At 53.1% G+C, this 14,034-nt stretch overlaps 1 protein-coding gene across 1 annotated transcript in view; it reads right to left on the bottom strand.

Moving 5' to 3' along the window:
• Window positions 1-1,987: 1,987 nt before the first annotated feature.
• Window positions 1,988-14,034, bottom strand: part of NEGR1 (neuronal growth regulator 1) — a 100,546-nt gene continuing 88,499 nt past the window's right edge. Inside the window, exon 6 of the mRNA XM_038144506.1 lies at window positions 1,988-4,532. Coding sequence (XP_038000434.1) covers window positions 4,408-4,532 — 125 coding nt within the window. The 3' untranslated portion in view covers window positions 1,988-4,407. The remainder of the gene's footprint in view (window positions 4,533-14,034) is intronic.

The following is a 14,034-nucleotide window of genomic DNA, read 5'->3' as shown; positions in this document are numbered from 1 at the left end:
CGGGAACGCTCCCTGCGCCCTGAAATATGAATGACTGAGAACTCAGCTTATGAGAGGTGGCAAATATGCTGATCTCCGCATTTTTTAACATGAGAATTTTCTAATAAAAAGGAGCCTTGGAGCTCTTCATGAATTAGGCATCAGGAGCAGAGCAAACAGTGCTGAAGGTGCCCCAGTAAAGCCCTTGCTCACACAAAGCTCCGAGAGCAGGATTTGCTGAGAATCCCTTCCCCATCAGCCCGAGACCTCTGTGCCACTGCCTTGCCCTGGCTGTTTCCAGGTAGATTATGGACTTTCCTGGCCGCAGAGCAAATCCCTGCCCTGCCCTCAGGAAGGAACACAAAGAGGAGCCAGCCCAGCCCCAGCACGGCCACGGTCCCTGCCCCACCACATCCCCCTGCTCTTGGCCAAATCCAGAGCCAGCTCCTCCTGCCCGGCCAGCACTGCTTCCTCTGCTCTCGACACTAAGGCAGAATGGAGAATTTTGAATTCCCGTTTCCTAGATTCCCTTTTTCTGTCAGCATTTCCCCGTTTCCCAGGCTCCTGGTGGCCAGCTGCAGCGTGCAGCAGGCTGGGGGCGGGTGGCCCCATTCCCACAGCCCTGTGGGATTGGGAAACACCCAGACCCCTCACTCTGCCCCAGCTCCGAGGGATTTGGGGGTGTGGGGGGGGGACATGGGGGAGGATGTGGCAGCTCTTGGTGGCAGCACAGCCCTGCCAGCCCTGCAGCAAACCCCGCACTGCCAGTGCTGGCGTGCCAGGCTCCTCTTCATCCTCTCCCCACTCCTCCTCACACATGGCAGTCCATGCAAGGATTTCAAAACTACTGAAGAGTCTTTTAAAAGAAGTGCTTCCCCACCCTCCCCTTTTTTCTTTTTTTTTTTTTTCTCCTCCAAAGAAACACCCCCCTCCATGGCAGCTGTGAAATATGGATTATTTACCTCCAGACCGGGCACGAGGCCGATCCAGCCTTAGAAGTAAATGCATATTTAGTCTTTAAGGCATATTTATCCATGTAAATACATATTTTGGTATACACATTCTTCGTAACACAGTTCTGTGGGCTCTGTGGAGGTTTTGGTAGCAGAACATTTGCCATTGTCTATTTTGAACACTTGCTCAGAAAATGTGCAAAAAAAGCAGCTGTCACTGGGATGGGTTTAACACTCCTGGATCTTAAAAACAGCATCGGCTCTAAAAAAAAAACCTATTGAAAAGTTTAAAAAAAGCTGTCTGGCTCTGAAGGATCCTGCCAAGATACAAACCCTTGAGAAGCTGCGTTTGTTCCCGAGTTGTGAGACATGCCTCAGCTGAGTGTCAGCTCAGTGCCAGGGCCAGCAGCCGTGTGACAGCAGTGTCACCGCTCCCTCTGGGGACACGGCCCCGAGTCACTGCACCAGGAGGCCCTCCCAGCCCGGGGGCTCCAGCGGGGCTGCTGGAGACACTCAGCTGAGCCTTTTCCCGTTGGGAAGGGGGGAATCCACAGAGTCAGGCTGGCCGGCAGACGCGAGCGGGGAGGCGCAGCACAAACCTTCCAGCAGCTGCCCAAAGCGCCCCCACAAACCAAGGGCTGGAACCAGCCCCGAGCACCCTCTCACCCCGCAGTCCCTGGCAGTGGCTGCGGTCACTCCGCTGCCTGCTTTGGGGGCACAGATCCCAGCCTGTCCCAGCCCAGCTCACCCAAACCAGCTGAGCACCCCTCTGCTGCACCTGCAGCCCTGCCCGAACGCCGCGGAGCCCAGAGCCCCCCAGCTCCCTGCCCTCACACAGCCCAGCACACTCCTGCCTCACAGAAACACCCCTGGCACCCCGGCACGCTCCCAGGCCTGCTGCTGTTGTGGGTTTGTTGTGGGTTTTCTTTTTGGGCTTGACAAGAAGGGCGTCCCCCCCCAACAAGGGAAACTGAAATGTGGGACAGGATCTCTTGTCCGGGCCACCCAGTGGCTCTCCCTGGTGTGAATGCAAACATTCAGCACTTCTCTGAATATTCCGTTTTCCGTATTTAATCAAGCTGCTGTTCATTCTATTCTGTTGCTGGAAGGATCAGGTTCCAAATAGCAGGAATCACTGGAATGCAGGGTTTGATCCAGCCACAGCATAGAGCCCTCTCCCAGTTTCACACACGTGGGTTGTGTTATCCATAGCCTCGTTTCTTCCTTCATAAAACTGCACTGACACAAGACTTCCTGCAGCACCACTGTTTCTAGTGAATGGATTCTAAAATAGAGCACTTTAAAGCTGCAATACAAGAGAGATCGGGGTATCAGGGCCGATAAACTCATTTGGGGTGAGTTCGGGCCCTTTCCTTGCAGAACGGGTTTGTTCATGTTATTCCAGGTTTTAAAAAATGCCACATGTCTGAAAACAGCAACTGCTTGGCACACGGCTGTAAATAATAAGAGAAATAATACAGTCTGCCACTGATGGCATGCAGAGTGAGCCAGGATGGTTTATTGCCATCTTTTGGAGTCAGCGTCTCTGTTTTCCCAGCAGGGACAGCAGAGGCACTGCACCTCCTGGCTGCACGCTGGCCTGGGCAGCTCAGACTGAGCCCAGGGAACTCCGAGTCCTCCTTGCTGGAAAAATGGGATCTTGGGACTGCTGAGTATTCCCAGGGCTCAGCTGGGGCTGCTCACTGCCAACACCTGCCGTGGGCAGAAGAAGTGGGGAGCTGGGAGATTCCGGCCACTGCTGGAGCTCAAACACGGAGCCCGGGAGTGATCACAGTGAGAGTGGTGCTGTTCCACCCACGGCCAGGATGGACTGGGCTTGGAGCAGCCTGGGATAGTGGGGGTGTCCCTGTCCCTGTCCCTGTCCCTGTCCCTGGCAGGGGTGGGATGGGAAGGGCTCCGAGGTCCCTCCCAGCCCAGCCCAGCCCGGGATTCTGCGATGAGCATTTTGTTATTCCTGCTGTTGGTGAGCAGCTCAGGAGCTCTTGGGGCCACCGGGGGATGTGGTGCCCAAGGGCTGCTGGCCAGGGCCACCGCAGTGAGTGACACAGGTGGCAGTTCTGTGAGAGCTGTGAGCAGCGCTCCACACCAGCGCCGGCCCGGGCTGTGAAGGATGAAGCACCATGACACAGCTTTTCCGGGCTGATCCCTCAGGGTGTGCCCCGAAGCCGGGTCTGTCCCCTCCAGGCTGGTGTGTGGGGCTGGCAGGGACAGCCCTGGCCAGGGGAGCGGGTCCCCAGGCCCTGCCTGCCCAGGGGGCTCTCCCAAGCACGGCCACGCGCCCTCAGCAGGAGCACCCTCGCTGCTGCCACGGGGATATGTGGAGACAGAAAACTGATACTCCAGGGATCTGCAGGTGTCTCATGGTTCAAAGCATCCTTTATCATTGCTTAATCAGCCAAACCAGTACAAAATTGAGTGCAAGAAAAATACCAATTCACGTCGGCTTTGCCAGCGATACAAAAGGGACGCTCCTGACATTCGCGGCCAGGCGGGAATTTGGCTTTAGGGGAACATTCTGACATTCAAAAGGTGCCACGAAATCATTTGAGCTCAGTTTTTCTGGTGGGAAGTGTCGTTTTTACAGAGGTCACCTACTGCTCAGTGGTGGTGGAGGGAGGAACAAGGAGTTGGTGCTAGCCTGGATCTGAGCCCTGCCCCTGGAGCAGCTCCTGCAGGAGGAGAGGAGCCTTTCCTGGGAGCCCGGGCCTCCTCTCTCCTCACCGAGACATCGCTAATGCTCCAAAGGATGCTCCAGCATTTCCCAGAACACATTCCAGACTGGTTGGAGAGGAAGAGGAAAGTCGTGTTTCATGAAGGCACAACCATGCTGAATTGGCAGGAAAGAGGGAAGAGAACAAAAGCAGTACTGCACAACGCAGTTATAGTACAAGGCTCATTCTTGAAACCTGAATATCATGCTAGAAGAAAATCTAGATATGTGTAATATTTTGAAGAAATATTTTGAAGGCAATATTATTCGATTTTTTTTTTTTTTACTCAAAAAAGAACAAATGTTTTCTGTGTGAGTTTGGATAGAATGCTAGTTGAGAAGGGAACTGAATGTTTGTATTGCAGCCTTAAAGAAGCACATTTTTACTGCAATATCCTTTTTTTGTAAACTACAGTCTGCGACTCAGCAGACCATGACTGAATGCTTCTGAAAACTTGTCGATTACAAACATGAAATCACAATTAATATCCTCTAAAAGTAATTTCAGAGTTCTCACGTCTTAAAAAAGGACAATGTGTACTGCTCCACAAGGTAATGCAGCTAATCAAAAAAAAAAAAGGAGTCGAATTAAAGTATTTACATAATGAGCAATTCTACAGAAGGCGATCATCCCCATGTAAGCACTGATTATATCCCACGCCGCTTTTAACAAACTCTACCAGATTGGATCCAGTCATCAGCACTTTCAGAGAATCCTTAAAAGCCTTTTATGGGTCTTTACATTTAGTGCAGAAGGATGTTCTTCAGGTAGAATATGCTGCTGAGGGAGGACAGCGTCAACACCAGGGACCAGCAGGAGAACAGCACCTCGGCGTGCCCGGTGATGCCGTACTGCGCCGTGCTGGGAGCTGCAAGGCAAGCACAGGGGTCAGCGGCAATTCCCTCTCTCGGCACCCCCGTCCTCCTTCTCCACGAGTCCTTCTCGGCTGCCTCCCAGGACAGAGCTGCTCTGGGAAGCAGAGGGAAGGCTGTGTTCCCGCCCCGGGAACAGCCCCGCTCGCTCCAGCAGCAGAAATCGGTTTCGAGGCGGGCACTTAGAAATGGGAGCGCTTCGTTTTTTAACCAGCTGAATAATCGATCCATTTTTAAGGCACTGAGCATGGAGATCTGCAGTGCAATCAATGAGAGGGGACTGGATTAAGCCCTCGTGGAAAACAGCTCATTTTCTGCCCAGCTCCAGGAGCCAGTTTGAAAATTGTGCTCAGCTACAGACATTAATACTCATTCTGAAGAAATTGTATTTATTTGTTTACCACAAAGCCTTTCTCGAATTCCTGGGTAAATGCACACCAAGTGCAAAGAGGGGAAATGCGAGAAAGCAGTGCTGAGGAGCAAGGGAGGAGCTGGTCCCTGGGACTGGGAGTGTCCCAGCTGAGCCTCAGGGATGGACCCGGCAGAAACCCTGTCCTTGACAGGACAAGGGGAACGCCCCAAGCTGGATGAGAGCTGATTTAGATGGGACACTGGGCAGGAATTGTTCCTGGCAGGGTGTGAGGCCCTGGCACAGGTGCCCAGAGCAGCTGGGGCTGCCCCTGGATCGCTGGCAGTGCCCCAGGCCAGGCTGGACACTGGGGCTGGAGCAGCCTGGGATGGTGGAAGGTGTCCCTGCCATGGCAGGGGTGGCACTGGGTGGCTTTGAGGTCCTTTCCACCCCAAACTGTGCCAGGATTCCTTGAAACCCATGGGTTGGGGTGGCCACAGGCAGCAGGGAGCACAAGGAGCTGTTCCCAAAGCCAAACCCTGCTTGCTTCCCCAGGATGCAGCCTCCCAGTCCCCAGCCTTGTTCAGCCCAAATCCTGGATCAAATCCCAATCCCCAGCATCGCGTTGGTTTCTGCACAGACCCCTGCAGCTCCGCTTGAAGCGTGTGACATTTTACTTGGCCCCGAGAGTGTGACACGACCCAAAATCCTCTGCTCTCCCCCCGTGCAGAAGGGTTCAGGCAATAAACCCAAAACAAAACAAGATTAAACTTGGTTCTGAAGCTTAGTTTAGTGACTGATGACTGTGACTAACTGCAGGCCAGGGCACTTCCTCTCTCATTAAGAAAGGACTTTCTGTGCTAAGTCAGGATGACAAATCAACCTTTAATTTATTACGAGGGCCGGGCGGGGAGGCTGAAGCATAACACAGGTGCTATTTCATTTTATGGTATGAAGAGAGTTTCCCCAACTTAAGAGTAATTTGAACTACAGGAGCTATAGAAGCGAGCGGAAAATTATGTAAATCTGATTTCCTGCATATGAACCAGCTCTGTCTTTCCAGGGCTTATTAAATCATACCTGGATTGTTTCTGCACAAAGGCAAGAGGGGAGTTAATGGGGGGAAAATGCACTGGCTTGGGAGATAATAGAAAAGTTACAGTTCCCAAAGCTGCCTAAGCAGGAGAATTGGATGGGAAAGAAACCTGAAGGAGAAGCAAACCTGGAGGAGCTTAATTATCAATTATGATGTCACACGAGGCCTACTGGATGACACATAGTTTAAAATATTGGGCTAGACTCTTAAAAATTCTTAAAAATTAATAATCTCCTGCAGGCTTCTTCTTCTCCCCCTCAGAATTTTGATTAACTTTTCCCGTGGCTCCCTGAATTCATTGCTGGCCAAGCAAAACGCTGTTGCTGGATATTAATAAAATTTCATAGCTTCGTGCTGATGTATAAACTTTAAAAATAAACACACCTTTAAAATTTAAAGATGCCTGGCATGGTCTGCTCAGTCCTTGATCTACTCTGAGTAATTATTTCGGTGAGGACTGAGCAGTCCTTGCCTTCCTGTGCAAGGCCACGCGGGGTCACTTTGTTCCCGGACTTGGCATTTTTCAAAGCGCTTTTGGATGGTTCTCTGTGCCAGACTGAGCCCCCAGTTTGGGGAAAAATGAAAAGGTTTGAATGTTTGAGAGCAGCACAAACCAGCTGCCTTTTTCTCCCCCGCTGAAATATTGCCATGCCATTGTTCCACACACACACACGAGCTCCCAGTCTTAATATTTATGCAGGGAGGTAACGGTGGAGGAACGTGTGATTAGGCTTCAAATAAAAGGTGGGATTATTTGAGTCTGTGATTACACCTGCAGCCATCCCGGGCATTTCCATCAGCCCCATGCCCAGCGTGGCACAGAGCTGATTTTACAGGGTTTGGGTGCCCCGGGGGGGAAGGAGAGCTGTGTCCAGGGAGGCTCAGGATGGACTTGAGGAGGTTCTCCAGGGAAGGGCTGCCCAGCCCGGGCACAGCTGCCCAGGGAGGTTTGGCTTCCCCATCCCCAGGGCATCCCAAAGCCCTGTGGGTGTGACACCAGGGGACGTGGCTCAGGGGTGGCCCTGGCGGTGCTGGCCATGGTTGGACTCCTTGGTCTGGGAGGGCTTTTCCAACCTAAACGATTCCATGGCTTTATGATCTGGCGCTGCAAATTCACTCCAGAGCCCGGGGGAGTGATACCTTGAAACGCCTGAAATGAAAGTGAATTTCCATCCAGGAAAAGATTAAAAGGAGCTCTGTGAGCAGCCTGATGTCTGAAATACCAAATGACCCAGGATTTAGAAGATGCAGTGAGTTTAAAATGTCAGCTGCAGCCGCTGAGGGGTAATAATTTACTTTCGTGCTGCCGGGTAAGTCAAATTTTGCTCAGAGCCAGAGTGGCTCCATCCCTCTGGGAAAGGGGAAGGGACACACTCAGAGCATCACCGGGGCTGGGAAGGGGCCCGCAGGGGCTGGGGGTGGAAACTGAGCTCGGAGGGGACCTTAAATGTCCCCTCGGGGCAAGGAGAGACCCCTGCCTGGGCCGCCAGGCACACCTCGCGTGCCCACGTGCCTTTGTAAGCTCTCCTTTCTTCCAATTTAGGGATTATTGGACCTAATCCTAATGTTTTACACCAGCCAGCACTTGTGGAAATATTTAAGGCACCCTTAGCACAGATAGGATTATATTCAGACATCTCTCCTGGTGCTGAATAGAAAAGAACAAAGTAATATTATATCAGTATCTCTAATTAATACAAGAGATTAGGAGAAGTGCTATGCTGGAACACACAAACCAGCATCTCCTAGCACCGAGGGCTGCATTAACCAGAAATAATTATAAGCTTTAATGCTGATGCTGTGTAGACAAAAGCACAGACCCCTTTAGGTTGTCTGAATAAGCAAGACTAATTCTGTTAAATGGATTATGCAGGGAGATGTTAATAAGCATTTCATTTAACCATATTCAGGTTAATCATTTACTAAAGGAAAGCCTTAATAAATTGGATTTTTTGGTGCAACATTTAAAACATACAGCGAGGGAAGGAATAAACCAGCTCAAGGTCAGAGCAGTAAGGCAAAAAAAGAAGGATGAAAAGGGCTAGGCTGTCAAATAACGTTCTTTTAAAAGGAAAGATGGGGAGATAATGGGCCTCAGAAGGCTGGGGCGAGGCCTAGGGATAACATCTCTACGTTTTGTTCCACTTGAGGCTGCCGCAGGATTTATGGCCGTGGAGGAGGAGGTTGAAGTCTGTAAAGGACTCTGTTAGGGAGCAGCAGTGGCGATGGGCAGGGGGTGCCTGCAGAGCTCTGGAACCTGCTCCTCCAGCCAGGGGGAAGAGGCAGCAGCAGCAACCTCCTCGGAGGCCAGGGAGGACTGGGCAAAGCTTGACCTTGGCAGAGCAAAACCCGAAAGGCTGGTCTGAAAATGAATCAGTGAGGAAGGGATTTGTTTGCTCTTATGCAAATGCAATCATGCTGAGGCTGAGCGCCCAGACAGGAGCCGCGCTGGGGTGGGAGAGGAGTGAAGGTCAATGGAGCACTCGCAGGTGGGTGCCAGGTGGAGGCTGGGACCAAACAGAGCTGTGGCCACCACGGCAGCACCTGGAGAAGGTGGGAATTTCAGAAACGTGGAAATGCCTTCGGAGCAGGCGGGTGGGCACTGGAGGTTCTCTCCAGCCTGGTGTTCTCTGTGCCTGGCCTGGTTTAAAACATCCCTCCTGTGCTGGGGTCAGCTCTGGGGCACGCCCAGCCCTGGCATCAGCCCTGGGGTCAGCTCTGGGTCAGTTCTGGGTCAGCTCTGGGTCAGCTCTGGTCAGTTCTGGGTCAGCTCTGGGTCAGTTCTGGGTCAGTTCTGGATCAGCTCTGGGTCAGTTCTGGGTCAGCTCTGGGTCAGCTCTGGGTCAGCTCTGGTCAGCTCTGGTCACTTCTGGGTCAGTTCTGGGTCAGTTCTGGGTCAGCTCTGGTCAGTTCTGGGTCAGTTCTGGGTCAGTTCTGGGCCCCTCAGGACAAGAAGGACATAGAGGGGCTGGAGCATGTCCAGGGCAGGGAAAGGGGCTGGGAAGGGGCTGGAGAATCCCCGAGGGAGCTGGGAAGGGGCTCAGCCTGGAGAAAAGGAGGCTCAGGGGGGCCCTTGTGGCTCTGCATAGCTCCTGCCAGGAGGGGACAGCCGGGGGGTCGGGCTGTGCTCCAGGGAACAGGGACAGGAGCAGAGGGAACGGCCCCAGGCTGGGCCAGGGCAGCTCAGGGCGGATATTGGGAATATTCCTCCTGGAAAGGCTGCCCAGCCCTGGCACAGCTGGCCAGGGCAGGGCTGGAAGCTGCAGGGACGAGGGTTCTGGCAGGAATGTCCTGAGAGCTGCATCCTCTGCAGGAGCTGTCCCGGCCCTGGGCAGATTTGGCTCAGCCCGTCCCTGGGCGGTGGGGCTGCAGCCTGGATCTTGCTTTGTGTATTATCTGTCAAGAAGAGCTCAGCCCTGCTCAGACAAATCTCTCAGAAAATCCTTGAGGAAGGACACGGAATATTGCAGGAGCTGTCCGGGAACTGCCTCTGCCCGTGGATAAGCCAGAGCTGGGCAGGATAAAGCTGGGAAGTGCCAGGTGCTTAACTGAGGGGCTTTATCATCCTCTGGGATGGGAGTGCTGGCAGAAAGATTCAGGAGATGAGCCCCAGAAGAGTGATGGGGTTGATAAGAGAGGGGTGTTATCAGGCCCTGTCCATCAGCATTCACACAGGGCCGCTGGCAGGGCAGGAGCTGGAGAATGAAATGCTGATTTGTCCTTATTTCAAATTTAAATGAATGAAAAAAGCAGTTTGTGAGTCTTAAAATGGGAAAACAGGGACTAAAATATGATTGCTAGAACTGCAGAAGCAAAAATCAGCTGTTTGTTGTGCTAAAATCTGAAAGCTTAGTATTTTAAACACTTGAGACGTGCCACCAGCAATGTCTTAAAGTGAAATATTATCCCAGCCCGTGTTTGTGTGCGCACAGAAAATGAGACAGAGGCATTTCTTGTTCCTGTCACGAAGACCCCAGGTGGGATGAGCCCTGTGTCCAATGCAAAACTGATCCTGGTGCTGATTTTGACTGAGGTAAATTATAAAATACGATATTTACAGGTTGAAAAAAAGAGCCAAGCAATGAACACACGGTAACCATGGCCACCAGCGGAGCAGTCCTGAGCTGTGGGGATCTCTGGGGCTCCCTGGCTGGGGGAGCCTGGCCCAAGGGGGCAGAAGGAGGCACCCACATTCCCTGCCTGCCCTCCACAGCCGTCAGAGTCACCTTTCCCCGGCAAATAACTCATGCTAAATACTGTAAACAGCCACAGACTCGTTTCACACTGCTAAAAATACACCCAGCCCTGGAGATTGTAAAGTCAGATTTTGCTTGTGAGGGTGGTTGGCTCAAACCAGAGCGGTTCCACGAGGGCTGGCGGCCCCGGCTCACCGGGCAGGGCTGGGATGGGGGCTCAGGGGGGACACAGGGGCTGAGGGTCCCCAGTAACCCCCTGGAACAAAGCACTTCCCAAGCCGGCAGCTGCTCAAGAGCACTGAGTGGTTCCTCACTAAAACTCCCTGCAGTTCCTGGCACCTCTGTGGGTCCTGCTGTGGTTCCTGCTCAGCCATGGGGAGGAGAAGGCTCCAGGCAGAGCTCAGAGCCCCTGGCAGGGCCTGGAGGGGCTCCAGGAGAGCTGGAGAGGGACTGGGGACAAGGCCTGCAGGGACAGCACACAGGGAATGGCTTCCAGAGGGCAGGGCTGGATGGGAGATTGGGAGTTGGAACTTGTTCCTGGGAGGGTGGGCAAGGGCTGGGATGGAATTCCCAGAGCAGCTGGGGCTGCCCCTGGATCCCCCGGAAGATCCCTGGGGCTGGAGCAGCCTGGGGCAGTGGGAGGTGTCCCTGCCATGGCAGGGCTGGCTCTGGGTGATCCCTCCAGCCCCTCCCAGGCCAAAGCACTCCAGGCTCCTGTGAGTGTCCCTGGGTGTCCCAGGGTCAGAGCAGCGGTGACAGTGACAGGGCAGGACAAGCTTTAGTGACAGCTGCAGAAACACCCCCCTTTTCAGCCCTCACACCCTGCTGAGGTGCAGTTCAGTGGAGCCCCATGCAGGCAGGGATAAAGCTGTGGCATCAAACAGGAACACCTTGCCTGGAACGCTGAGGGAGGGGAGCAGAGTGCCTGTGATGCCTGCATGGGAGGAATGAAGCATGGATGAAGCAGCACAGCCCTGATGGACTCGGATTCTGCTGCGAGGAACACTTCACAGTCCCCCAAGTATTTATGAGGAAAATTACTGCGAGGGAACAGAATGGAACTCGGCTTTATACATCATCCTTTATCCGGGAGTCGTGTCCCATTTCTCTGTGCGGCTGAGGAGCGCAGTCGTGTTGGGGAAGTGGAACATCTCTGAGGAGCTCTGGAGTGACGGATGGGAGCAGCCCTGAGGAGTGAGCTGGCTGGGGCAGACAGAGCAGAGCGGGGCCCCACCCTGGGGGCACCCGTGCTGAACAGGGGCATCACCACCTCACCCTTCAGCCAGCAAAGGAGACAGCAGGAATCAGCCGAGGGAGCGGGGACCCGATGGCTCTGGGCAGCAGGAGCACACCCCGTCACCCATGGCCCCAAATCCTGCACCCTGGGCCTTCCTGCACTGTCCAAAGGCTCCTGCAGCAGCTCTGGCAGGTTTGGGCGTGTGCCCGTTCCCCGGGAGCCCGGGCAGTGCCAGCACCCTCTGGGGTGAGCCTTTCCTGACGCCCAGCCCCAAGGGATGAGATGCTGGGTAAGGCTCAGCCTGTCCCTGCCCTTGGCAGCCTCCTCCAGATTCACTGCTCTTGGCACGCTCCGGGCGAAGCAAACCGCACATCCAGCTTGGATTTCTGACTCTAAACCCTGCTGTCTGGTCTGGAAGAAGGGGAATAGCAACAGCTGAGGGGGTAGAGGGGAGCAGGCCCTGGAAGGGATCCCTGGAAGGGAACAGGGCAGTCCTGTGCGATTTCAGGGCTCTGTGCAGCCTTCTGGTCACACGGCTGGCGTGGGATGGCACGTGCTCAAGGCTGGGACTCTGTCCTCCCCCACATCTGCCCTGATTTTGGGTTCATCTGCAGCAAACCCAACCTTGTTTAGCCTGAAGTGAAATGGAAACCAAGCCTGACTCTGGGTCCTGCCCGGGAATCCAAAATTAAACAGGAAAATGGCTCAGGATCCTCCACTGGAGGCGGCAAACACAGCTTTGGTTAAGAGGACATTGAGAGCAAATCTTGAAAGAGCCAGAGAAAGCACTGGGAGAAGCAAGCTGCTCATCCCCATTCCTATTCCCATTCCCATTCCCATTCCTATTCCCATCCCCATTCCATTCCTACTCCCATTCCTATTCCCATCCCCATTCCCACTCCCATTCCCATTCCCATCCCCATTCCCACTCCCACTCCCACTCCCACTCCCACTCCCACTCCCACTCCCATTCCCACTCCCATTCCCACTCCCACTCCCACTCTTATTCCCATTCCCACTCCCACTCTTATTCCCATTCCCTTTCCCACTCCCATTCCCTTTCCAATTCCCACTCCCATTCCCATTCCCATTCCCATTCCCATTCCCATTCCCATTCTCATTCCCATTCCCATTCCCATTCCCATTCCATTCCTACTCCCATTCCCATTCCCATTCCCATTCCTATTCCCATTCCCATTCCCATTCCCTTTCCCACTCCCATTCCCATTCCCATTCCCATTCCCATTCCCATTCCCATTTCCATTCCCACTCCCACTCCCACTCCCACTCCCCCATCCCTGTGCCCCGGAGCAGCAGCTCTGGAAAGGTTCCTCAGGGAAGCAAAGCAGGAAGAGCCAGGCACTGAGGCTCTCCAGGAGGGACATTCCCACACCGAGGGACGGGGAAGCTTTGGAGCCGCCTGCCGGGGCTCCGGCCGGATAAACTCCCCTCTCCCAGGCGGGGTGAGCAGCACAGCCACGCAGGGAAAGCCTCGGCTGCCGGGGAGCTCAGGTTCTTCAGGCATCATTCTGGCAGCCTGCAATAACTGCCTCCCTGACAATGTGGCTCTCATTTGTAAGTGTCACACTGGAGACGAGGAAAAGCGTTTTAATGTGACAGAAAAATTTGACTTGGGAGCTAATTACTTTAATTTGAGAGGATTTTTGGCTCATCTGCATGCTTGACAATTATTTACAACTTACATTGGTAATTAGAGGTTGGGCCTCGTGCTGAAATATTGCAAATGGCTTTGGAGACATTTGCTGATCCTCCTAACTTTGAGAGGAAATGAATTTATTAGCAGTTAATATGTAAAATATTTGTACTTCTGACCTTTTGTTAAACATTCTTCCTATATTTTAAATGATTGGTTGTCAGAGCCATTTTTCTGCAAGTGACGTGTGACATTGTAAATAAGCTCTTGAATTAAGCAGCACATTAAATCTCCGTGTTCAGCGGCAATCTTTGATAGTTCTCATATATCAGGAAGACTTTGTTGGTTCTGCTGTGTTGAGGCAATGTCATACAGCAGTGTGAATGATAATTTTTTTACACTGAGCTTTCCAGTTTCTGCACGGTTTCCACATCATTCTTGTGCTCTTGACAAAGGATGTGGAGCTCAGCAGGCTGGAACATGATTCCTCTCCCTTTTTGGGTGTCTGAGGAAGGAAGTTTTTGGCTGGAAGTGCTGGTAGCCTTTCAGCAAATCTTCCACTCAGGCGGCTGGCAGGTGATTTCTAAGATGTGGGGTTTGTTCAGATTTCTGTTGATTTTCTTAAGCATTTCTGGTGGGTTCCTCTTGGTCCTATTTCTGCACAGTGCATGTATTCCTCTCTTTTTATAGGAATATTAAAACCCCCATAACCCACGGAAATGTATTCCCAAACTGTGCCCATTTATCCAAAGAATTAATCACCAGCAGCGTTTTGATTAGGAGAAGGCGGTGGATGAAAGAAACAACCAAGTCCAGCTGTTGGCTGGTTCCAGCAGCGACAGTGGCACCTGGAACCCCAGCAGCCTCAGGGCAGCTCAGGGCGGGCACAGCAGGAATTTCCCCATGGGAAGGGGGCTCAGGGACTGGAACTGCCCAGGGAGGGCTGGAGTGCCCATCCCTGGAGGA

Source organism: Motacilla alba, chromosome 8 (genome assembly GCF_015832195.1).
Source record: "Motacilla alba alba isolate MOTALB_02 chromosome 8, Motacilla_alba_V1.0_pri, whole genome shotgun sequence".
In the NCBI taxonomy this organism is placed as follows: Eukaryota; Metazoa; Chordata; class Aves; order Passeriformes; family Motacillidae; genus Motacilla; species Motacilla alba.
The sequence above is the reverse complement of the archived record's forward strand: the minus strand, read 5'-3'. Positions and strand labels throughout refer to the sequence as shown.